The 26,288-nt window shown below is 43.2% G+C and overlaps 1 protein-coding gene across 3 annotated transcripts in view; it reads left to right on the forward strand.

The window, feature by feature from the left end:
• The first annotated feature begins 2,986 nt into the window (after positions 1–2,986).
• The window catches only part of LOC124036411 (leucyl-cystinyl aminopeptidase-like), a 28,361-nt gene continuing 5,059 nt past the window's right edge, over positions 2,987–26,288 (forward strand). Inside the window, exons 1-20 of one of the 3 annotated variants that reach the window (XM_046350973.1) lie at positions 2,987–3,332; positions 10,411–10,505; positions 10,622–10,815; positions 10,962–11,073; positions 14,458–14,715; positions 14,986–15,176; positions 15,312–15,450; positions 15,705–15,839; positions 15,989–16,109; positions 16,417–16,568; positions 16,715–16,828; positions 16,915–17,052; positions 17,164–17,295; positions 17,576–17,736; positions 18,031–18,119; positions 20,339–20,522; positions 20,911–21,067; positions 21,187–21,371; positions 21,541–21,702; positions 22,339–22,479. In XM_046350973.1, coding sequence (XP_046206929.1) covers positions 3,311–3,332; positions 10,411–10,505; positions 10,622–10,815; positions 10,962–11,073; positions 14,458–14,715; positions 14,986–15,176; positions 15,312–15,450; positions 15,705–15,839; positions 15,989–16,109; positions 16,417–16,568; positions 16,715–16,828; positions 16,915–17,052; positions 17,164–17,295; positions 17,576–17,736; positions 18,031–18,119; positions 20,339–20,522; positions 20,911–21,067; positions 21,187–21,371; positions 21,541–21,702; positions 22,339–22,479 — 2,882 coding nt within the window. In that variant the 5' untranslated portion in view covers positions 2,987–3,310. Of the gene's footprint in view, positions 3,333–8,209; positions 8,229–8,392; positions 8,456–10,410; positions 10,506–10,621; positions 10,816–10,961; positions 11,074–14,457; positions 14,716–14,985; positions 15,177–15,311; positions 15,451–15,704; positions 15,840–15,988; positions 16,110–16,416; positions 16,569–16,714; positions 16,829–16,914; positions 17,053–17,163; positions 17,296–17,575; positions 17,737–18,030; positions 18,120–20,338; positions 20,523–20,910; positions 21,068–21,186; positions 21,372–21,540; positions 21,703–22,338; positions 22,480–26,288 lie in introns of those variants that run through there. The other 2 variants (XM_046350975.1, XM_046350974.1) reach the window with 2 other exon arrangements.

Here is a 26,288-nt window from a genome sequence, read left to right on the forward strand (position 1 = left end):
TGGCCTGGTATGTTTCCCAATCAGAGGCAGCTGTCAATCGTTGTCTCTGATTGAGAACCATACTTAGGCAGCCTGGTTTCGCCCTTGAGTTGTGGGTAGTTGTTTTCTGTCTCTGTACCAGACAGGACTGTTTTGTTTGTTCCTTTTTGTTCTAGTGTTCAGTGTAATTAAAAGACTATGAACACGTACCACGCTGCACCTTGGTCCTCTCTTTCTTCCACCAAGATAACCATTACAGAACTACCAACCACTAAAGGACCAAGCAGCGTGGTAAGAAGGAGGAATGGACATGGGAGGACATTCTGGACGGGAAGGGATCCTACACATGGGAGGAGATCCTGGCCAGAAGGGATCACCTCCCATGGGAACAGGTGGAGGCAGCCAGGAGAGCGGAGGCAGCAGGAGAGGTGAACCAGCGGTACGAGGGAACACGGCTGGCAAGGAAGCCTGAGAGGCAGCCCCAAAAATGTATTGAGGGTGGTCACGGGGAGATTGGCAAAGTCAGATAGGAAACCTGAGCCAACTCCCCGTGCTTACCGCGGAGAGAGAGTGACCGGGCAGGCACCGTGTTATGCAGTGAAGCACAAGGTGTCCCCAGTGCGCATACATAGCCCAGTGCGCTACATCGCAGCACCTCGTATCGGCCGGGCTAGAATGGGCATCGAGCCAGGAGGGATGAAGCCGGCTCAGCGCATCTGGTCTCCAGTGCGTCTCCTCGGTCTGTGATATATGGCACCAGCCCTAAGCACTGTGTCTCCCGTGGGTCTGCACAGCCCAGTGCGTCTTGTGCCTCCCTCCAGTCCGGACGCTCCAGAGCCTCCCTCCAGTCCGGACGCTCCAGAGCCTCCCTCCAGTCCGGACGCTCCAGAGCCGCTCGTCAGTCCCCACAGAGCCCCAGGACAGCAACACAATTAGACCCAACCAAATCATGAGAAAACAAAAAGAGAACTATTTGACACATTGGAAAGAAAAAAAAGAAAAAAATTAAACTAGAATGCTATTTGGCCCTAAACAGAGAGTACACAGTGGCAGATTACCTCACCATTGTGACTGACCCAAACGTAAGGAAAGCTTTGACTATGTACAGACTCAGTGAGAATAGCCTTGCTATTGAGAAAGGCCTCCGTAGGCAGACCTCTCTCAAGAGAAGACAGGATATGCGCATGGTCAAAACATATTGATACAACAGTAGCTAAGATGGGGAGAAGTCTGTCCATAATAAAGCCCTGCTCTACCTTCTTAACAGCACTATCAACAAAGCAGGTTCTACAGGCTCTAGTTCTGTCACACCTGGACCACTGTTCAGTCGTGTGGTCAGGTGCCACGAAGTTTTGGGCTCAGAACAGGGCAGCACGGCTGGCCCTTGGATGTACACATAGCACAAATATGAATTATATGCATGTCAATCTCTCCTGGCTCAAAGTGGAGGAGAGATTGACTTCATTACATTTACATTTAAGTCATTTAGCAGACGCTCTTATCCAGAGCGATCACTACTTACGAGAGATATTGATATGTTTAAAGTACCGAGCTGTCTGTTTGACTACCACACAGCTCAGACACCCATGCATACCCCACAAGATACCACCAGAGGTCTCTTCACAGTCCCCAAGTCCAGAACAGACTATGGGAGGCACACAGTACTACATAGAGTCATGACTACTACAGGTAACTACAGGTAACTGATGCAGTAGAATCCGATTTAAAAAACAGATTAAAAAACACCTTATGGAACAGCGGGGACTGTGAAGCAACGCAAACATAGGCACAGACACATGCATTAAAATTGTATAACTGCGTACAGTTTGCCGGACCCCAGGAAGAGTAGCTGCTGCCTTGGCAGCAGCTCAAGGCAGCAGCTAATGGGGATCCATAACAAAATACAAATACATTGCCCACAAAATGAGGTGGAAACTGAGCTGCACTTCCTACCCTCCTGCCAAATGTATGACCATAATAGAGACAAATATTTCCCTCAGATTACTCAAGCCCACAAAGAATTCGAAAACAAATCAAATGTTGATATACTCCCATTTCTTTTGGGTCAAATACGATAGTGTGCCATTTTTAGCAGCAAGATTTGTGACCTGTTGCCACAAGAAAAGGGCAACCACTGAAGAACAGACACCATTGTAAATACAACCCATATTTATGTTTACTTAGTTTCCCTTTTGTACTTTAACTATTTGCACATCGTTACAACACTGTATATAGACTTAATATGACATTTGAAATGTCTTTATCTTTTTGGAACTTTTCTGAGTGTAATGTTTACTGTACATTTTTTTTACATTTAGTTTTTACTTTTGTTTCACTTGCTTTGGCAATGTTAACATATGTTTCCCATGCCAATAAAGCCCCTTATATTGAAATTGAGAAAGAAAGAGAGTATGGATAAACTGACAAGATTACATGTCTCTCTGCCCAAACAACAGGAGTTGTCCACAAAGCAGCACATTATTGTAATATTTATTGAATATTCAATGAGGGTTGTTGACGTCAATCGCATGCTACTTTCCTCATGCCATGAATTATTATACATTTTTATTTAACTAGGCAAGTCAGTTAGGAAACAAATAATTATTTATAATGACGGCCTACCCCGGCCAAAGCTGGGCCAATAATGCACCGCCCTATTGGACTCCCAATAACGGCCAGATATAATACAGCCTGAATTTGAACCGGGGACTGAAGTGACACCTCGTGCACTGAGATGCAGTGCCTTAGACCACTGCACCGCACCGCTCAGGAGCCCTAAAATATGCCTAGCCATCTCCAAACAACTCCGATATAGTGTTTTTGCTCAAAATTGTCAGTACACTCGTACGAACTTAAGCATTACGAAACGTATATTCGATCAACTAAACCTCACGTATGAAATAAGCCACAATGTTTTGTTTTTGACCAAAGTCGACACTCTCATTGGTCTCCATACAAAAACTCCCTTGCTTGGTGGGCAAAACAACGCCACCTGCTGGAGGTAGACAGATTTTCCGCCAAGTTGGGCCTCTCTTCCCTACAGTCATTGCCGGGCGGAGACGAAGGAAGGAAGCAAGCAGTCATTTAAATGCATGGCGAATAGTTTGGTGACAGAATGTCGTTTGGATGGTTGATCATATTTAATTAATTTGATCGCATACGCTAATAACTTCACCAACCGTGTTTGTGGCAGCTAGCTAGTGTGTCATAAGTAGCTACCAGCCAAGTTAGCCCACAGACTGCAGCAACACAGTGGACTGATCGGGGCTGATAGCTCAGCCAGCCAGCCAGCCAGAAGTGAGGACAGCTCGGCTCTTGCAGATATCTTGTCATGGAGGACCCATTTGACAGTGGTAAGGAATAATGATGACGCTTCCTAGCTGCTCCCCATAATTTCCAGCCAGCCACAATTTCTGTAGTAACGTTAGTTAGTTAGCTAACTAGCATTTTAGCTTGCGGACGGTTACCCACATAACGTTCCAAGTCAACAAGTGTCAGGCTGTTGACAGCCAGGCAGCAGTTTTGGTACGAACTAATCAGCATTCATACACTTGTAATGATGGGTACGTTAGCTGATAGAAACATGACTAGCTACGCCTGGCCTTGGAGTACAGCTAAATTAAAATAGCCAGTGTATCTCTGACAGAGTTTGCCTGAGTAGACTGTGATCTGTAGCTTTAATTCTCAGTCCCCAGTCAGGCTGAGCTCAGGGTTAACTTTTGACCCTTTTCAGCCGAGGGCCTATATATTTAACCCATTAAAGCAGTGTTACTCACTATTTTTTTGTAAGGGGGCTACTTGGGGTTGAGACGATCATTCAGAGGGCTGCACACATCTTTCGTTTGTTGTACTTCTATTTCCAATATTAACAATGATCAATTCAGAGCAAATTCAGAGAAATTGAGCACATGTAAATATAAACATACACACACCAAATATGCTACATCACATGTATAAGACCCATAAGTTGGATGAGTGAAAAGGTCCCTTCTGCTCCTTGACTGAATTCATTGTAAATGTATAGTCTGTTGTTGCTATCCTTGCGAGGCAAATCAGGTATGCATTGGCCAGTCTGTTTTTGTTTTTATTTCACAATGTTCATTGTTGAAAATGTTGTTTCACATGAATAAGTGCTGACAAAAATTGTCACCCTTTGCACACACTGCTTCAGACGTGGATACTATGAGTCTGACACAAGGCCCCAGAAACATCTGATCTTAGTTCACCTTGCAATGTGTCATTGCCTCCACTATCTCACTCTCTAGTCCAGCACGGTCAGGACAGAGGGCTGTGATGACTGGGGTCAGAGATGACACTATCTCACTCTCTAGTCCAGCACGGTCAGGACAGAGGGCTGTGATGACTGGGGCTAGCGATGACACTGGCACATGAAAGGGGTTCTTAATATCGTTATCTTTGAATCTAGACTCAAACTCCAACTCTTCCAACACATGCACAAAAGAAATAGTCTTGTCAGGTATGAACCGTGTGGTGATTTTATTTTGAAATGCTATGACCACACGCAGCATTTTGCATAGAGTTTTCGCTTTCCCTTGGAGTTGGGGATTCATTGTTCAGGTGAAGTCAGTTCAAAAAGCCAGCTTTACTATCCACTGTGGATCATCCAGCTCAGGCTCCTCTGGCATTGCTTGCAACAAATTCACGGATTTGAGGGAAAATCTTTCCAAAACTCTGCCACCAGACAGCCATATCACCACATTATAAAATATCATGTTGCTGTATTCTGTCTGGGTTTCCTCCAGCAACTGGCAGAATTGCCGGTGATTCAGTGCCCTCGCAATAATAATGTTCACTACGCGAACAAATTTGCTGCATCAAATTCTGTGCGTTACACTTTGAGTTTCGCCACAAGTGCTTCCTGATGAATGATTCAATGAAACGGGAATATCCTCTCTCTTGCAGAGTTGCAGTCCCTTCATTTGCTTTAAAATAGCTTCCCTGTTTGTGAAATCGGCATACAATATTTAGGCTGAGGCCAAAAAAACATTATTTTACATTGTCGTGTCTGTGAAGGCCGCCTTGTTTCTTGCGAGTATCCTAGTAATCTCATGTGTTGCCTCTGTCGTTTTCTCTGCAACAGCGTTAGATCTGTTGATTTGTTTTTGTCCTTTGAGTAGCGCTTGTTGTTTCGGAGGTTGCTTTGTGGCAGATATTTTTTGTCATGGTGTGACTGGGAATGTCGCTATAAATTTGCTCGTTTAAAACGATTGACTGCCTTCTGGCAAATAAGACAAAGTGAGCTAGTCCCACCATGCAGTACAACAAAAATCTTCTGTCCATTTTTCTTGGAACTTTCTGTGTTCTTGAATCGACCGTATCCTTCTTTTAGCCACCGGAGCCACATTAGCTAGCTGCATTTCCTCACCGTTATCTTTCTGATTTTCTGGTGGTTGTTTTATCATAGCTGTCACGTTGTTTTCCAGCTCTTCCCCCTCATTTTCATTGTCAATAGATTTTTTGTTTATTTATTTTTACAATGATCCATGTCGACCAGACTGACCAGCCAGTTGAGGACTTGTGAGGCGTCTGTTTCTCAAACTAGACAGTCTAATCTACTTGTCCTCTTGCTCTGTTGTGCACCGGGGCCTCCCACTCTGCTTTATATTCTGGTTAGGGCCAGTTTGCGCTGTTCTGTGAAGGGAGTAGTACACAACGTTGTACGAGATCTTCAGTTTCTTGGCAATTTCTCGCATGAAAAAGCCTTCATTTCTCAGAACAAAAATAGACTGACGAGTTTCAGAAGAAAGCTCTTTGTTTCTGGCCATTTTGAGCCTGTAATCGAACCCACAAATGCTGATGCTCCAGATACTCAACTAGTCTAAAGAAGACTTTAATCAGCACGACAGTTTTCAGCTGTGCTAAGGTAATTGCAAAATGGTTTTCTAATGATCGATTAGCCTTTTAAAATGATAAACTTGGATTAGCTAACACATCGTGCCATTGGAACACAGGAGTGATGGTTTCTGATAATGGGCCTATATTCCATTTAAAAAATCTGCTGTTTCCAGCTACAATAGTCATTTACAACATTAACAATGTCTACATTGTATTTCTGATCAATTTGATGTTATTTTAATGGTCAAGAAAATGAGCTTTTCTTTCAAAAACAAGGACATCCCTAAGTGACCCCAAACTTTTGAACGGTAGTGTACGTGTCAGCCTACTAATACTTAATTATTCAATTTTTTTTAAATAGGCCCTATTATATTTCAAAATTCGAATTAAATTCGCTAGCCTATAATGCTAACTTTGTAGGCTGCATCTCCTGTACCAGCATTGCATGTTCTCTCCCAGCTTCATGGTCTGAACGACGTGCGTAATTCCAGTTTGTATAATACAATACAGTAACGTAATACAGTCCAGACCAAAAAAAGATTAGCCTCCTGGAACTTGTTTAATTTATTTACCCAAGAGAGCATAGCTACATCTATGGGCTTTTGTGTTTTTCTGTTGTGCGTTTTTCTGTTGTGCGTAATGTATGGTATCCTATATATCATATCATAGGCGACGTATTGAATGATGGCACAATCATTTGGGCTTGGGCTCATAAAATGTATTTAATGTAGGGGTCATAAAATGTCTTTAATGAATGGCTCAGGTAGCATCAGACTTTAATTTTCATGCCGATCAAAGCTCTAATGAAATCCAGACATATTTAAATGCTTTAGAATGACACTAACAATTTTGGCCGGAAATACCAGTTTATGCCGGGTGAAAGGGGATTTATTCTCGGGATGGATGGAACATTTGTAAAATACCAGGAAAATATTAAACCCTACTACTCAGGAAAGTGAGGACTCAGATTGGTTTAGCCCACTGGGCTATATGCCAAGGTAAAGCCTGTCTTGAGTTGAGTTTATTTCTAATGTGATGCAAGCTGGATGTTTTTTTTCTTCCAGTCGTCATCAGAGGACTGTTGTATGTGTGCATGTATTAGCCAGCATTCTAAAATATGTTTTACTCTTGTGGATTTCTATTCCTTTGCTACTACTGCTATCGCTCACTGGTAACAACAAAATGCAAATAATTCCAGTAGTTTGGTCTTTCTGGTTCCTCTCCTGTGTGTAGGTGTAAATAGCATTTTTGGGCATGCGATCTTAATTTTTGTCCCAAAAATACTTCTGACTCGCCTCATGGACAAGTGCCTTTCTCAGACCTTAATGTCTATCCCTGTGAAATGTAATAGACATTTGGTGTTAGTTGCAAGGTGGAGATGTTACATGTATCTCCTGTAAATAACAACAATCATTGATCAAATAAGTCAGAATTGGATATGTAGTCCACAATTTTCTGCTACTCAAAGATGCTATCTCCTCTTGTTTTGGTTACTCAGGCCAGCCTAGGCCAAGCAGTGTGTAGTGGTATTGACAGTCTGTGACTGCTTTAGCTTAGTGCATTTGTTTATCTGTTCTAAAAGCACATCGAGCTGTTGGAGACACGCCGAGCCCTGTTCAACATACGCACTAGCAACTGCAAGTGACACACCCGAGAAGGCAGGCTCCATTATGTCACAGTTGAGTTTATCCTACACAACTCAATCATATTTTATTTTCCTCTAAATTCAGTCAACTGGTTACTTGTTCAGGCCTGTACATTTGATTGGGATCCTTATCCCATCTCTGTGGTGTGTCATGACATTGGCCTGGGGGTAGGTTTATGACAGTCATAAATACCTATTTCCCCCCTTTTTCCTCTCTCTACCCTACTGATGTTACATTTGCAAACCCCTTGGTTAACAGAGAGATTCTGGGAACATCAGAAGGTGGGGGGAAATTAACTATATTCTGGTAATCCGACCAATTGAACATATGCGGTGGTACTTAATGAATATGATGTCAGTTCGGTTGTCGTCTGAGACATTCTCATCAATGATAAGATTACATAAACTCTACAGTGTAAAGTCTACACATCAGAGTTATTTGATTCACATGGAATTGTTAGTCAATTGAAATGTTTGAATATGAAATAATTTGTGATGGGATGAAATGTGATTTTAGCTTCTAAAATGTGAGATTTGGGTTTTCATAAGGTAGGGCTCTGCTCAACCCTGTGAAGGGACATGGGCTATAAAAATTTCATACACGCCCTCCTCTCTCTTCCTATATAAAGCCTTGACGACAATATAACCTCCTGTTCCGAGGATGTGAGGACGACGGTCCGATGTCAGAATGGTTCAGATAATAACTACAGAACGAAGCCAACATCAGCGTGAGCTTTGGTTGCGAATGGTATGAACTTTGAACTCTTATTCACTACAGAAGTGATACCTCCTAGCCGTTGAGTTAGCAACAGCCGCTGCAAACGAGGGTTAGGAAGGAACAGACAGAGTATCCCGTCTATCACACAACAATGTTACTACAACGTATTCAATTTACCAGCAGAGACATTCTTCTAAGGACTCGTTTGGGCAACACTGCCTTCCATCTACCACCAACCTACCGAAGCGCAGCTCAGTGTAAATATTTATTGCATTTTCCTTTTCCAAATGGGCGGTAATTTAGAATGCATAAGATACTGTATTTACGATAGCACAGCTTCGCCCTTTGTTCCTCAGTCTTCCCGCTCTTTCACTCAAACCCAGCCCTTTTCTGTTGTGTAACCAGCTGTCATATCTGTTCCGCCTGCTAGGGACGTTTTCCTTTATGACGTAATTTGTAATCAAGTTATGATTTAAATATGTGTATGTGTAATTCTGTGTGATTAGTTAGGTATTTAGTAAATAAATAATTAAACCCAATTTTGTATTGCTGATTCAACTTGTTAGCCAGGGTTCGTGCAGATAACCAAGAATTTACAACTTTCAGATGAGACTGAATTAAGATGACGATTAATATTGACTGCTATTAATGTAAAATATTACTAGGTCTTTAAGAGTTTATTTGGAAGATAACAGCTCTATAAATATTATTTTGTGGTGCCCCGACTCTAGTTAATTACATTTACATGATTAGCTCAATCAGGTAATATTAATTACAGAGAAATTATTTTATAGAATAGCATGTCATATCACTTAATCCGACATAGCCAAAGACACGACTGGTGTGTGTGTGTGTGTGTGTGTGTGTGTGTGTGTGTGTGTGTGTGTGTGTGTGTGTGTGTGTGTGTGTGTGTGTGTGCGCTTAACCTGATAAGGACCAGAAGGTTCTTTCTGTCTGCTCAGTAGCACTGACTGTACTCTCCTGCTCTAGCTCTGTGCTTGTCTGCTTTATGGCTCAACAGCTTTATTACAGCAAATAAAGGACTTCTGTCTTTTCGGATTAGAACACAGACACACACACTACTAGTCAATAGACACAGCTGTCTTTCTCTGTGGGAGCTTTTTCATTAAAGCTTAATTGACTATTTTAAAAATATTCCAAGTATGTTATTTCATTAGCCTAGCCTGCCGCAATTCAGAATGCACAAAGCCTTTGTGAAAAGCCTAACTGATGGGGGGAATCCTGTCCTGGACATTGTGAGTGGACTAGTAGGCCTATGTATGGAGCTGAAATGCCCAGAGGTTATGCCTTGTTCAGCTGACAGACAGCCAGGTTGTTTTTCACTCAAACACAGCTTCACCTACTTGGCCTTATATACCCTGCACTGGCCTCAAACTTCAGGTCTGCGTGGCTCTAGCTAAGTGGTGTAGGCTATAGGATATGTCTGTGTTTCTATGTATGTTTGGTGAAAACAGGAAAAGTGTGGTGAGCTGCTGCTGACACTTTCCATTTCACTGCTGCTTCCGTTACAGCCCTTGCTGTTTCACTTTGAGGTGCTGTCATTTGGTCTGAATAACACATACCACATTTATAGAACACCTCATTTGACACTATAATACTAGTTGTTCTAACATGACATTAGGTCTGTCGGGTTGGTGTGAGTCAGAAAAATCTAAGGTTGTTATGGTTCTTTTGATCTGGGTATTATTTACATAGGAAAGATATTCAGCTCCGTATTATTAGGAGCAAGACTGGCTGCAGACCAGATGACCTCTGAATCAGAACTATGTCTGCTGCAGGAAGGGATAGGGGAAACTGATGGCTTCATTCTCTTGTTAACTTAGTGTAGGCAGCTCGGCCCTACCAACACGCACGCTTTCTCCCAATGGAAAACACACAATGGAACGAACGTACTAGGTGTATGAGATGGCTTTGTTCTTGCTCTTCACTTAGCCTACATGGTACACCAACTATTCACACACACGCTGGGACTTCAGAATACTTGCTCTTATTACAGGAGAGAATGGGACATTTTATACAGTTTGACAACTGTTGTTGTTATTGAATTGGAGAGAGTTGAGCGTTTGTCTGTAGAGACATAGGGGATGATCAATAGAAATGGAGCCACACACACATTTTATTGAACGCCTGTGTGTGTGTGTGTGTGTGTGTGTGTGTGTGTGTGAACTTTTTTTTTTGTTTGTGTAACCAGAGCGAGCGTCCCTGCCCAGGAACATGATAGAGAACAGTATGTTTGAGGAGGAACCTGACGTGGTGGACCTGGCTAAAGACTCTACAGCCTTCTCGGTAATTACATACTATACAGCACTGACATTAACCCATCCACCCATCAGTTGTATCGTCTCTTCTAACTGACTTTTTCCAGATTTTCACATTGTCCCCCCTCTTCCACCTCCCTCCAGGCGTTGGAACCAGATGAGGTGGTGTACGAGCCCCGTAGCTCCCGTCTGCTGGTGCGAGGTCTGGGAGAGAACGACCTGGACGATGAGGAGGAGGACTATGAGTCGTCAGCCCGCCTACTGGGCATGTCCTTCATGAACAGAAGCTCCACCCACAATCCTAGCCCCTCCCCTTACAACAGACAGGCTCCATCCAGGTCGTTTTTACTTTTCAAATCCAATCAAACTTGATTTAAAGTGAATTTAAACATCCCAGTACACTTTAAAGTAAATTAAAAACAGACATAAACAGTAATATTCTATTTATAGATTTGTAAATACTGTTTTTTTGTTTTTTGGCCAGGTTATGTTCCTGCCCCTCGGCTCGTATGCTGGTGGTGGGCGTGTTCATCTTGGTACTGGTCGCATCCATGGCGATGGCTCTCTACTTCCTGCCTGGCTGTACCTTAACTAAGGTAGGGGTGTGTATGTGTGTGTGTTGGAGTGTCGGGGGTTTGTGTATGTGAAAAGTGTGTGGCTCCTGCATTGGCCCCCACAGGTATGGGAAGTGGCACCAGTGCCAAAAGGGCAAGATGGTGTGTGTATACAGTTGAAGTCAGAAGTTTACATACACCTTAGCCAAATACATTTATCCAAATACATTTTCACAATTCCTGACATTTAATCCTAGTAAAAATACCCTGTCTTGGGTCAGTTAGGATCACCACTTTATTTTAAGAATGTGACATGTCAGAATAATAGTAAATAATTATTTATTTCAGCTTGTATTTCTTTCATCACATTTCCAGTGGGTCAGAAGTTTACATACACTGAATTAGTATTTGGTAGCATTGCCTTTAAATTGTTTAACTTGGGTCAAATGTTTTGAGTAGCCTTCCACAAGCTTCCCACAATAAGTTGGGTGAATTTTGGCCCATTCCATCTGACAGAGCTGGTGTTACTGAGTCAGGTTTGTAGGCCTCCTTTCTCGCTCACGCTTTTTCAGTTCTGCCCACACATTTTCTATAGGATTGAAGTCAGGGCTTTGTGATGGCCACTCCAATACCTTGACTCTGTTATCCTTCAGCCATTTTGCCACAACTTTGGAAGTATGTTTGTCCATTTGGAAGACCCATTTGCGGAAGACCCATTTGCGACCAAGCTTTAACTTCCTGACTGATGTCTTGAGATGTTTTTTCAATATATCCACATACTTTTCCTGCCTCATGATGCCATCTATTTTGTGACGTGCACCAGTCCCTCCTGCAGCAAAGCACCCATGATGCTGCCACCCCTGTGCTTCACGGTTGGGATGGTGTTCTTCAGCTTGCAAGCCTCCCCCTTTTTCCTCCAAACATAACGATGGTCATTATGACCAAACAGTTCTATTTTTGTTTCATCAGACCAGAGGACATTTCTCCAAAAAGAGTGATCTTTGTCCCCATGTGCAGTTGCAAACCGTCTGGCTTTTTATGGCGGTTTTGAAGCTGTGGCTTCTACCTTGCTGAGCGGCCTTTCAGGTTATGTCGATATAGGACTCGTTTTACTGTGGATATAGATGCTTTTGAATTTTTTGCACGTTTCCTCCAGCATCATCTGCTGTTCTGGGATTGATTTGCACTTTCCCACCAAAGTACGTTCATCTCTAGGAGACGGAACGCGTCCCCTTCCTGAGCGGTATGATGGCTGGTGGTACCATGGTGTTTATACTTGCGTACTATTGTTTGTACAGATGAACGTGGAACCTTCAGGCATTTGGAAATTGCTCCCAAGGATGAACCAGCCTTGGGAAGTCTTGGCTGATTTCTTTTGATTTTTCCATGATGTCAAGCAAAGAGGCACTGAGTTCGAAGGTAGGCCTTGAAATTCATCCACAGGTACACCTCCAATTGACTCAAATGATGTCAATTAGCCTATCAGAAGCTTCTAAAGCCATGACGTTATTTTCTGGAATTTTCCAAGCTGTTTAAATGCACAGTGAATTTAGTGTATGTAAACCTCTGACCCACTGGAATTGTGATTAAGTGAAATAATCTGTCTGTTAACAATTGTTGGAAAAATGACTTTTGTCATGCACAAAGTAGATGTCCTAACCAACTTGCCAAAACTATAGTTTGTTAACAAGAAATGTTTGGAGTGTTTGAAAAACGAGTTTTAATGACTCCATCCTAAGTGTATGTAAACTTCAGACTTCAACTGTACACACGGTGCCTTCAGAAAGTATTCATACATCTGGACTTATTCCACATTTTGTTGTGTTACAGCCTGAATTTAAAATGCATTCAATTGCCTCGTACCTCTGTACATTGATCTGGTACTGGTACTCCCTGTATATACCTCCATTCTTGTGTATTTTATTCCTCTCGTGTTAGTTACTATTTTATTTTGGATTATTTTTGCATTGTTGGGGAAGGTTCGTAAGCAAGCATTTCATTGTCAAGTCTACCAGTTGTATTCGGCGCATGTGATAAATATAATTTGAGTTCAAATATGTATTTTTTTCTCACACATCTACACACATTACCCCAGAATGACAAGGGAAAACAAGTTTTTAGAAATTTTAGCAAATTTATCAAAAAATGAAATACAAGACATCACATTTCCCTAAGTATTTACTCCACTGAATTAATACATGTTAGAATCACCTTTGGCAGTGATTACAGCTGTGAGTCTTTCTGGGTAAGTCTCTAAGAGCTTTGCACACCTGGATTGTACATTATTTGCAAATTATTCGCAAATGATTCAAACCCTGTTTTAGGTTATTGTCCTGCTGAAAGGAGAATGTGTCTCCCAGTGTCTGTTGGAAAGCAGACTGAACCAAGTTTTTTTAAGATTGTGCCTGTGCTCTATTCCGTTTTTTTTTATCCCAGAAAACCTCGTACTTGCCGATGACAAGCATACCCATAACATGATGCAGCCACCAACATGCTTGAAAATATGAAGAGTGGTACTCAGTGACGTGTAGGATTTGCCCCAAACATAATGCTTTGTATTCTGGACATAAAGTTAATTTCTTTGCCAAGTTTTTGCACTTTTACTTTAGTGCCTTAGGATGCATGTTTTAGAATATTTGTATTCTGTTCAGGCTTCCTTCTTTTCACTCTGTGTAATTTAGGTTAGTATTTTAGAGTAACTACAATGTTAATGATCCATCCTAAGTTTTCACCTATCACAGCCATTAAACACTGTACCTGTTTATAAAGTCACCATTGGTCTCATGGTGAAATCCCTGACCGGTTTCCTTCCTCTCTGGTAACTGAGTTAGGAAGGACACCTGTATCTGTATAGTGGCTGGGTGTAATGATACACCATCCAAAGTGTAATTATTAACTTCACCATGATCAAAGGAATATTCAATGTCTGCTTCTTTTTATTTTACCCATCTAGAAGGTGCCCTTCTTTGCGAGGCATTGGAAGTCCTCCCAGGTCTTTAGTTGAATCTGTTCTTGAAATTCACTGTTCAACTGAGGGACCTTACAATTATCTGTATGCGTGGGGTACAGAGTTGATGTAGTCGTTCAAAAACCATGTTAAACACAATTATTTCACACAGAGTGAGTCCATGCATCTTAATACGGTATGTGACTTGTTAAGCACGTTTACTCCTGAACTTATTTAGACTTGCCATAACGAAGGGGCTGAATACTTACTGACTCAAAACATTGCAGCTTTAATTTTGAATTAATTTGTTTAAAAAATTCCACTTTGACATTCTGGGGTATTGTGTGTGTAGTGCAGTGACACACATTGTCAATTGAATCAATTTCAAATTCAGGCTGTAACACAACAAAATCAAGGTGTGTGAATACTTTCTGAAGTAACTGTGTATATTCACTTGTGTTGATCCTCTTTCTCCCCAGGCTGGCTGTGGTAAGGATAACTCCTCCACTCCTATGGATCCATCCTATCCTAACAGCACCAATGGGGAGCTGTTTCCCTGGAATGAGCTCCGACTCCCAGCCAGTGTACGGCCTGTGAACTATGACCTCTCCTTGACCCCTAACCTGACTTCCATGACCTTCACTGGCCGCACTGTCATCAACATGACAATACTACACGACACCAAGCGCATAGTTCTGCACAGCTCTGAACTCATTATCACCAAGGCAACCTTCCAGGTAGTCTATGATCAGCTGTGCCATTGCTATTTAGTAGAAAATAATATGAAGAGAAATAAATCTTTATAGATTTCGATTTTTAACTGTAATTATTATGATATTAATGCACAGTGTGTAACTGTCTCACTAGCAGTATAGAGATAGTAAGATTTGCTTCCCCTGTGAAGATAAATTGTTTTACCTCGATGGGGATGTTTTCCCTCGATGGGGATGTTTTATTAGATGATGTTTTACCTTTATTAAATGCTGTTTTTACTATAACCCTTCCAGGTTGGTGAGGGTAAGAGTGTTGATGTGAAGGTGTTGGAGTATAAACCATGGCAGCAGATAGCTGTCAGCTTCCCAGAGGATCTAAAGGTAGGCCAGGTGTGTGTGTTAACGTTGGACTACGCAGCCAACCTCTCACACACCTATGACGGCTTCTACAACAGCTCCTACAACGACAAGACTGGAGCAAAGAGGTAAGCAAAATTATTTTTAAAACTATTCTGTAATAGTATGTAAACTTGACAATGTTTGTTGACGTAGTAAACTACAACTCCAGTTTGAGCCTAGTCCTTGCTCCCCGAGTGTTACTCTGGCCACCCTCTCCTCAGGGTCCTAGCTGCCACCCAGTTTGAGCCCCAGGCAGCCAGGAAGGCCTTCCCCTGTTTTGATGAGCCGGCTTTCAAAGCCACTTTCCTGGTCAGGATCACAAGGGAGCCTGGATACATCACTCTGTCCAACATGCCCCAGGTTGTGTGTGTGTGTGTGTGTGTGTGTGTGTGTGTGTGTGTGTGTGTGTGTGTGTGTGTGTGTGTGTGTGTGTGTGTGTGTGTGTGTGTGTGTGCTTGAGAGTTTGCCTGCACCAGTGTATTTTTAAGTGGTAAACCTGCATCAATACATTACAAAATCAAATACGTGATATCAAGTGATTACTGGAGACACTTGACATGAAGAATGCCAGTGATTAAATCATCTGTTAATATAACTGTTGTTGTGTTCCCCAGGCTAAGACGACTACATTACCCAGCGGCCTATTGGAGGATGAGTTTGAGCAGACTGGCGTTAATATGAGCACCTACCTGGTGGCCTTCATCGTAGCCAACTTCACCAGCATTACTAGAAACGTCTCCAATACACTGGTACATACAGAATCCCTGCCTCACAATCTATTCACACTATTTATATGACCTGCAAAACACTGGAATGCAACGGTCTACTCTGTGCCTATCCCCCTATTTTGGGATCTATTGTATTCATTCCATTTCTATGGTGTGTGTGTGTGTTCTAGGTGTCAGTGTACTCTGTGCCAGAGAAGAAGGAACATACACACTATGCTCTGGACACAGCCTCCACACTGCTGCACTTCTACAACACCTTCTTTCACATCGACTACCCTCTGAGGAAACTAGGTGAGAGGTGACACAAAGACACAACACACAGACACTCAGCCTTCACACAATAAACTCATCGATTAGGGATAAAAAAATTAAAAAAATAAAAATGTTGGATTAAGGCTGTAATGTAAAATTTTTGGGAAAAAGTCAAGGGTTCTGAATGTATTCAGAACCCTTGACTTGTATTGTAGATTCATTTGAAAATGTGTGAGAAAAGTGTAATATTTTCGATAATGAGACACAAAATATGCCTTGGTATTTACCCCTCCACCTTTCCATCCCTCTCTCTCTACTCTTCCTTCCTTCTCTCCACCTCCTCCAGACCTGGTTGCTATCCCAGACTTTCTGGCGGGGGCGATGGAGAACTGGGGTCTGATCACCTTTAGAGAGACCAGCCTGCTGGTGGGAAACCAGTCCTCTCCTCTCGACAAACAACTCATCGCTAACGTCGTAGCCCACGAGCTCGCTCACCAGGTGTGTGTTTGTCTGATGTGTTTGTCTGATGTGTGTGTGTAGGTTACTACAAGGTGATGGAACATATATGTATCTCAGCAGTCTTAATGCTGTTTTGATGTTTGGTCATAAAACTGTTCTAATTCCATTGTAATGTTGTGTGTCAGTGGTTTGGGAACCTGGTGACGATGCGTTGGTGGAATGACCTGTGGCTGAACGAAGGCTTTGCCACCTACTGGCAGTACACGTCCCTAATGACAGAGTTCCCACAGCTGGACCTAGTAAGCAGCACCACGTCACACATGCAGGTGCTGTGTCCGTGTAGGTTTAGATAACCGTGGATTGATGATCCTTCTTCTGTCTCCAGGGCAATGTGTTCCTGGGGGTGCGCTTTAAGGCCATGGCCAAAGATTCTTTAAACTCCTCCCACCCAGTGTCAGTGTCGTCCCAGGTGACCACACCTGAGCAGGTGTCTGAGATGTTTGACTCTGTCACCTATGAGAAGGTACAGTCTTGAGCTATGTGCTTAACATTTTATTGATTAGTAGAGTGAAGGATATTGGTGCTGTAGTTACATCAGTAATGTGTCTGTCTGTCCATGTGTGTCTGTCTCTAGGGTGCTTCCCTCCTGCTGATGTTGAAAACCACTCTGCCAGATGGTCAGTTCAGGAAAGGACTCATAAAATACCTGGATAACTACAGAGGATCTAACACTGTTACTGAAGATCTCTGGAACAGTCTCACCCAGGTAGGTGTGGTCTGTCTGAGACACTCAATCTCTGTTTCCTGTTTAGTTATTTTCACAGGTTCCTTATTTTGCGGCTGTAAAATCTGGCGCCATATCCTTCCTCTTTTCACAATGGTCACCCTGTCTCTGTATTAAGTGTGTCTTGTGTTGTATTAAGTGGGGGTCTGTTGTATTAGTACTACTGATGCTGATACTCCATCTCTCTCCCATGGTGATGAGTAGTCAAATTAGTAGATTCTTTATATTTATTATTGCTGATTGTTGGTTCTGGATGCTGCAGGCCCAGGTGCTTCCCCAGCAGGAGAATGTGTCAGACATGATGAGAACATGGACACTGCAAAACGGCTTCCCATTAGTCACCGTCAGCCACAAGGGTGGTCACGTGACGCTCACGCAGGAACACTTCCTGCTCTCCGCAGACAACGCCACACACACCTCTAAGTGAGACATGCACGCACACACGCACACACACACACATTCACGCACTCGCACGCTCTCTCACACACTCGCACGCTCTCTCACACACTCGCACGCTCTCTCACACACTCGCACGCTCTCTCACACACTCGCTCTCTCTCACACACTCGCTCTCTCTCACACACTCGCTCTCTCTCACACACTCGCTCTCTCTCACACACTCGCTCTCTCTCACACACTCGCTCTCTCACACACACTCGCTCTCTCACACATACACACACACACATTCAGACCAACCTTTCTTTGTGTTCTCCTCAGCCTGTGGCATATCCCCGTGACGTATGTGAATGACAGCTGTAGCTCTGCCCCTTCCTGCAGACAGATCTTCACGCTGAGAAATAAGACAGGTAAATAATAAGACAGGTAAATAATAAGACAGGTAAATAATAAGACAGGTAAATAATAAGACAGGTAAATAATAAGACAGGTAAATAATAAGACAGGTAAATAATAAGACCGGTAAATAATAAGACAGGTAAATAATAAGACCGGTAAAACTCTGTACATTCAGCTCTCGTTGTCAGTGAGCTTGACTAACTTCATGAATTGTCTAATTCAAGCAAGCCTTTGATGTTAATTGCTTGTGATACATATTTATACAGTGCATTCAGAAAGTATTCAGACCCCTTGACTTTTCTACATTTTGTTACGTTTCAGCCTCATTCTAAAATGGAATTAATTGTTTTTGTCCCCTCGTCAATCTACACACAATACACCATAATGACAAAGCAAAAACAAAATTGTTTCCAATTTATTAAACCCCCCCCCCCCCGAAATATCACATTTGCATAAGTATTCAGACGCTTTACTCAGTACTTTGTTGAATCACCTTTGGCAGCGATCACAGCATTGAATCTTGTTCCTCATCGTCTGAGAGTCTTTAGGTGCCTCATGGCAAACTCCAAGTGGGCTGTCATGTGCCTTTTACTGAGGAGTGGCTTCCATCTGGCCATTCTACCATAAAGAATTGATTTAAAAATGTATTTTACCTTTATTTAACCAGGTAGGCAAGTTGAGAACAAGTTCTCATTCTCATTTGCGACCTGGCCAAGGTAAAGCAAAGCAGTTCGACAGATACAACGACAGAGTTACACATGGAGTAAAACAAACATACAGTCAATAATACAGTAGAAACAAGTCTATATACGATGTGAGCAAATGAGGTGAGATAAGGGAGGTAAAGGGAAAAAAGGCCATGGTGGCAAAGTAAATACAATATAGCAAGTAAAACACTAGAATGGTAGATTTGCAGTGGAAGAATGTGCAAAGTAGAAATACAAATAATGGGGTGCAAAGGAGCAAAATAAATAAATAAAATAAAATAAATACATTAGGGAAAGCGGTAGTTGTTTGGGCTAAATTATAGGTGGGCTATGTACAGGTGCAGTAATCTGTGAGCTGCTCTGACAGCTGGAGCTTAAAGCTAGTGAGGGAGATAAGTGTTTCCAGTTTCCGAGATTTTTGTAGTTTGTTCCAGTCATTGGCAGCAAAGAACTGGAAGGAGAGGCGGCCAAAGAAAGAATTGGTTTTGGGGTTGACCAGAGAGCTATACCTGCTGGAGCGCGTGCTACAGGTGGGTGATGCTATGGTGACCAGCGAGCTGAGATAAGGGGGGACTTTACCTAGCAGGGTCTTGTAGATGAAATGGAGCCAGTGGGTTTGGCAACGAGTATGAAGCGAGGGCCAACCAACGAGAGCGTACAGGTCGCAATAGTGGGTAGTATATGGGGCTTTGGTGACAAAACGGATGGCACTGTGATAGACTGCATCCAAAATTGTTGCAGTGCTGCAGAGATGGTTGTCCTTCAGGAAGGTTCTCCCATCTCCACAGAGAAACCCTGGAGCTCTATCAGGTTCTCGGTCACCTCCTTGACCAAGGCCCTTCTCCCCCAATTGCTCAGTTTGGCCTAGCGGCTAACTCTAGGAAGATTCATGATGGTTCCAAACATCTTCAATTTAAGAATGATGGAGGCCACTGTGTTCTTCGGAATCTTCAATGCTGCAGACATTTTTTGGTAAACTTTCCCAGATCTGTGCCTTGACACAATCCTGTCTCAGATCTGTATGGACAATTCCTTCGACCTCATGGCTTGGTTTTTGTTCTGACATGCACTGTCAACTGTGGGACCTTATATAGACAGGTGTGTGCCTTTCCAAATCCATGTCCAATCAATTGAATTTACCACAGGTGGACTCCAATCAAGTTGTAGAAACATCTCAAGGATGATCAATGGAAACAGGATGCACCTGAGCTCAATTTCAAGTCTCATAGCAAATGGTCTGAATACTTATGTAAATAAGGTATTTCTGTTTTTTTACATTTTTAATACATTTGCTAAAATGTCTTGATCCTGTTTTCACTTTCTCATTATGGGGCATTGTGTGTAGATTGCTGAGGATTTAATAAAAAATGTAATAATCCATTTTAGAATAAGGCTGTAACGTAAGAAAATGTGTAAAAAGTCAAGGGGTCTGAATACTTTTTAGCCTGCTGGTTGTATGTGCTGAGGTTCTAGGTAAAAGCATGACCATGTGTCTAAGTGCATTATTATGTGTTTCCAATTAGCGACTCTGAATGTGTCGGACAGTGTGAAGTGGCTGAAGTTCAACTACATGAACACGGGCTTCTATATAGTTCACTATGGAGACGAGGGCTGGGCCACTCTCATAGATGCTCTTAAGACTGATATCAACACACTCACACCCCACGACCGCGCTTCACTCATACACAACATCTTTGCCCTGTCCAGGTCAGTGTGTGTGTTTGTACTGTGGCATGGTATGCTCAATGATCATAGTAGCTGGGAGATGGATGTCTCGATTCATTTTTCTTTATGTGGTCGATGCTGTAAAAAATAATATTCTCAGTCAACCTACCTGGTAAAATAAGGTCATAAATAGATTATACATAGATTCATCTATTTTTAACCTCATTTTACCAGGTAGGATGACTGAAATCACATTATTTTAACAGCAATGACCACTTTTAAAAAAAAGTCATAATTGGAGGCCTGTCTTAATTCTCTGCCTGGACTTGTACGATTGCATGAGTGTCTGCATTTTAGTTCCACAGACAACAGACACAAATAGACAGAATTCATTCAGATCTATTGTCTATTTTTCTCTTCCCCTCATCAGACTGGGTCGTGTGTCCTTCCGTCAAGTTTTAAATCTGTTGGACTATGCCACCAATGAGACTGATACTGCTCCTCTGACAGAGGCCCTGTCACAGCTCAGCTCTGTCTACAGACTACTGGACAAGAGACAGGAGCAAAGACTGGTGGCCCGCATGAAGGTAAATACACACACACACACACACACACACACACACACTAGATTGTCAGGTACCTTGTTTTTTAGTCTCACCATTTGGTACACACTGACTGTGCTTTCACTTTGTAATGTGTGTTTCAGGTGTACATTTGGGGTCATTTTGGCCAGCTGATGGACAGTCAGGACTGGGGAGAGGAGGAGAGTGTGTCCAGACAGGAGCTGAGGTCAGTCCTGCTAGAGATGGCCTGTAGTCTGGGACGGCAGAACTGTACTGACCAGGCCACGGCCCTCTACGACCAGTGGACCAACTCCAACCAAACCAAACAGTAGGTACACACACCAATTGACTTTAGAGTTTATATATAAGAATATATACTTTTGCTGGTTTAAAAAATATATATACTTTTAGATGTTTTGGCCGCCATGGTCTTCATCCGTAGTAAAGCTAGATATCTATTCTATAGTGATCTTGTGGTGCTCTGTTGTCTCCTCCAGGATCCCAGGTGATTTGCAGCGAGTGGTGTTCTCTACAGCGGCCCAGTCTGACCTCAGATGGCTTTCTCTCATTGAGGCATACAGTTCCACCACATATGACTCTGAGAAACGCAAGATACTGCAGGCCCTGGCCTCCACACAGGACCCAGAAAGCATTGTATGGTAAGGTGGAGAGTGAGTGTGGGTCCACGGTACTTAATGAATCAATTTACAGACATTAACTGGCCAACTTAACCTCTACCCAGAGTTTGTGCAGAGACATACAAAGACATACAGCTGTACTCAAGACATACAGCTGTACTCAAGACATACAGCTGTACTCAAGACATACAGCTGTACTCAAGACATACAGCTGTACTCAAGACATACAGATGTACTCAAGCTGATCTTCCCCCTGAAGCTAGGACAGAAGAGTCCCTTCCCATCTTCCTGAAAACATCTGAAACCCTACCTTTTCAAGTAGTATTTTAAATACCCTCTTCCCTCTTCTCGCACCCCCTCCTCGCACCCCCTCCTCATGCCCGAGGCTTTCGTGAACTAACATTCACACTTTTTGCTCCCTTACTAGATCTGACTTTATTGATAGCTACTTTATTGGGGAAAAAGTGCACTTACTATGACTGAGATAGGTAGGTGGGACAACCACATATCTTAGGATGAATGGACTAACTATGTCGCTCTGGATAAGAGTGTCTGCTAAATGACTAAAATGTAAAATATGCCTAAACTGTTCCCAGATATGTTTGTAGCGGCCTATGGTGTGTGTCTCTGCATCACTCTAAACACCTCCTCCTTCAGGATTCTGAGAACGGGGCTTGAGGGAGGGATTATCCAGACCCAGGAGCTGCCATTGGTCATCAGCACCATGAGTGACGGCTTCGCTGGCCACTTGCTCGTCTGGGACTTTGTCAAAGAGAACTGGGACAAGATCATAGAGAAGTGAGTGCCACCTTATTCATAAGATCAATTATACACTGAGTGTACAAAATATTAAGAACACCTGCTCGTTCCATGACAGACTGACCAGGTGAAATCTATGATCCCTTTTTAATGTCACTTGTTAAATCCACTTCAATACGTGTTGATGAAGGGGAGGAGACCGGTTAACCTGTCTAGGACTAGCAGAACATGCCCCCCCCCCCAACAGCCAGTGAAAGTGCAGGGCGCCAAATTCACAATGACAATCTCTTAATTAAAATTCCTCAAGCATACAAGTATTTTACACCATTTTAAAGAGAGAATTCTCATTAATCCAGCCACAGTGTCTGATTTCAAAAAGAATTTACAGTGAAAGCACCACAAACGATTATGTTAGATCACCACCAAGCCACAGAAACACAGCCATTTTTCCAGCCAAAGAAAGGAGTCACAAAAAGCAGAAAGAGATCAAATTCATCACTAACCTTTGATCTTCATCAGATGACACTCATAGGACTTCATGTTACACAATACATGTATGTTTTGTTTGATAAAGTTCATATTTATACAAAAAAATCTGAGTTTACATTGGCGCGTTATGTTCAGTAGTTCTAAAACACACAGTGATATTGCAGAGAGCCACATCAATTTCCAGAAATACTCATAATAAACATTGATAAAGATATGACTATTATACATGGAACTTTAGATAAACGTCTCCTTAATGCAATCGCTGTGTCAGATTTCAAAAAAACTTTACGGAGAAAGCAAACTATGCAATAATCTGAGTACAGCCTTTAGACAACAAAGCAGCCAAAAAGATACCCGTCATATTGGGTAGTCAACATTACTCAGAAATATCATTTTAAATATTCACTTACCTTTGATCTTCATCAGAATGCACTCCCAGGAATCCCAGTTACACCATAAATGTTTTATTTGATCGAAAATGTCCATCAGTTATGTCCAAATACCTTCTTTTGTTCGGGTGCTTGGTAAACAAATCCAAAAGCGCATTCAGGTCGCGCCGAACGTCGGACGAAAAGTTCAAAAAGTTCCGTTACAGCCCGTAGAAACATGCCAACCTAAGTATGGAATCAATCTTTAGGATGTTTTTAACATGAATGTTTGTACAAATTAAGTGGAACGTAGCTACCTTTCACATGAGCGCGCCAGACCGAGGCTGTGACACTCTGAGCCTCACTCAAAGAGCTCTTATGAGCACCTCCTTTAGAGTAGAATCCTCAAAACAGTTTGTAAATACTGTTGACATCTAGTGGAAGCCTTGGGAAGTGAAACATAACTAATATCACCCTGTATCTTCAATGGGGAATGAGTTGAAAAACTACAAACCTTAAATCCAACCAGGAACTCACCATCAGTACGACGCGGATCCTGTGTTCTGCCTTACAAACAGGACAACGGAATGGATCGCATGCAGCGACCCAAGAAAACGAAAGAGGGAAACGTAGCGGTCTTCTGGTCAGACTCCGAACAAGGGCACATCGCGCACCACTCCCCCGCATTCTTCTTGCCAATGTCCAGTCTCTTGACAACAAGGTTGACGAAATCCGAGCAAGGGTGGCATTCCAGAGGGACATCAGAGACTGCAACGTTCTCTGCTTCACGGAAACATGGCTTACTGGGAAGACGCTATCCAATGCGGTGCAGCCAACGGGTTTCTCCACGCATCGCGCCGACAGAAACAAACATCTTTCTGGTAAGAAGAGTGGCAGGGGCGTATGCCTCATGACTAACGAGACATGGTGTGATGAACGAAACATACAGGAACTCAAATCCTTCTGTTCACCTGATTTAGAATTCCTCACAATCAAATGTAGACCGCATTATCTTCCAAGAGAATTATCTCCCCCCCAAGCAGACACATCGATGGCTCTGAACAAACTTTATTTAACTCTTTGCAAACTGGAAACCATTTATCCGGAGGCTGCGTTCATTGTAGCTGGGGATTTTAACAAAGCTAATCTGAAAACAAGACTCCCTAAATTTTATCAGCATATCGATTGCGCAACCAGGGGTGGTAAAACCTTGGATCATTGTTACTCTAACTTCCGCGACACATATAAGGCCCTGCCCCGCCCCCCTTTCGGAAAAGCTGACCACGACTCCATTTTGTTGATCCCTGCCTACAGGCAGAAACTAAAACAAGAGGCTCCCACGCTGAGGTCTGTCCAACGCTGGTCAGACCAAGCTGACTCCACACTCCAAGACTGCTTCCATCACGTGGACTGGGACATGTTTCGTATTGCGTCAGATAAAAATATTGACGAATACGCTGATTCGGTGTGCGAGTTCATTAGAACGTGCGTCGAAGATGTCGTTTCCATAGCAACGATAAAAACATTCCCTAACCAGAAACCGTGGATTGATGGCAGCATTCGCGTGAAACTGAAAGCGCGAACCACTGCTTTTAATCAGGGCAAGGTGTCTGGCAACATGACCGAATACAAACAGTGCAGCTATTCCCTCCGCAAGGCTATTAAACAAGCTAAGCGTCAGTACAGAGACAAAGTGGAATCTCAATTCAACGGCTCAGACACAAGAGGCATGTGGCAGGGTCTACAGTCAATCACGGACTACAAGAAGAAACCCAGCCCAGTCACGGACCAGGATGTCTTGCTCCCAGGCAGACTAAATCACTTTTTTGCCCGCTTTGAGGACAATACAGTGCCACTGACACGGCCTGCAACGAAAACATGCGGTCTCTCCTTCACTGCAGCTGAGGTGAGTAAGACATTTAAACGTGTTAACCCTCGCAAGGCTGCAGGCCCAGACGGCATCCCCAGCCGCGCCCTCAGAGCATGCGCAGACCAGCTGGCCGGTGTGTTTACGGACATATTCAATCAATCCCTATACCAGTCTGCTGTTCCCACATGCTTCAAGAGGGCCACCATTGTTCCTGTTCCCAAGAAAGCTAAGGTAACTGAGCTAAACGACTACCGCCCCGTTGCACTCACTTCCGTCATCATGAAGTGCTTTGAGAGACTAGTCAAGGACCATATCACCTCCATCCTACCTGACACCCTAGACCCACTCCAATTTGCTTACCGCCCAAATAGGTCCACAGACGATGCAATCTCAACCACACTGCACACTGCCCTAACCCACCTGGACAAGAGGAATACCTATGTGAGAATGCTGTTCATCGACTACAGCTCGGCATTCAACACCATAGTACCCTCCAAGCTCGTCATCAAGCTCGAGACCCTGGGTCTCGACCCCGCCCTGTGCAACTGGGTACTGGACTTCCTGACGGGCTGCCCCCAGGTGGTGAGGGTAGGCAACAACATCTCCTCCCCGCTGATCCTCAACACGGGGGCCCCACAAGGGTGCGTTCTGAACCCTCTCCTGTACTCCCTGTTCACCCACGACTGTGTGGCCACGCACACGCCTCCAACTCAATCATCAAGTTTGCGGATGACACAACAGTGGTAGGCTTGATTACCAACAACGACGAGACGCTTACAGAGGAGGTGAGGGCCCTCGGAGTGTGGTGTCAGGAAAATAACCTCACACTCGACGTCAACAAAACTAAGGAGATGATTGTGGACTTCAGGAAACAGCAGAGGGAACACCCCCCCTATCCACATCGATGGAACAGTAGTGGAGAGGGTAGCAAGTTTTAAGTTCCTCGGCATACACATCACAGACAAACTGAATTGGTCCACTCACACTGACAGCGTCGTGAAGAAGGCGCAGCAGCGCCTCTTCAACCTCAGGAGGCTGAAGAAATTTGGCTTGTCACCAAAAGCACTCACAAACTTCTACAGATGCACAATCGAGAGCATCCTGGCGGGCTGTATCACCGC

This window comes from Oncorhynchus gorbuscha, linkage group LG05 (genome assembly GCF_021184085.1).
Source record: "Oncorhynchus gorbuscha isolate QuinsamMale2020 ecotype Even-year linkage group LG05, OgorEven_v1.0, whole genome shotgun sequence".
Classification (NCBI taxonomy): Eukaryota; Metazoa; Chordata; class Actinopteri; order Salmoniformes; family Salmonidae; genus Oncorhynchus; species Oncorhynchus gorbuscha.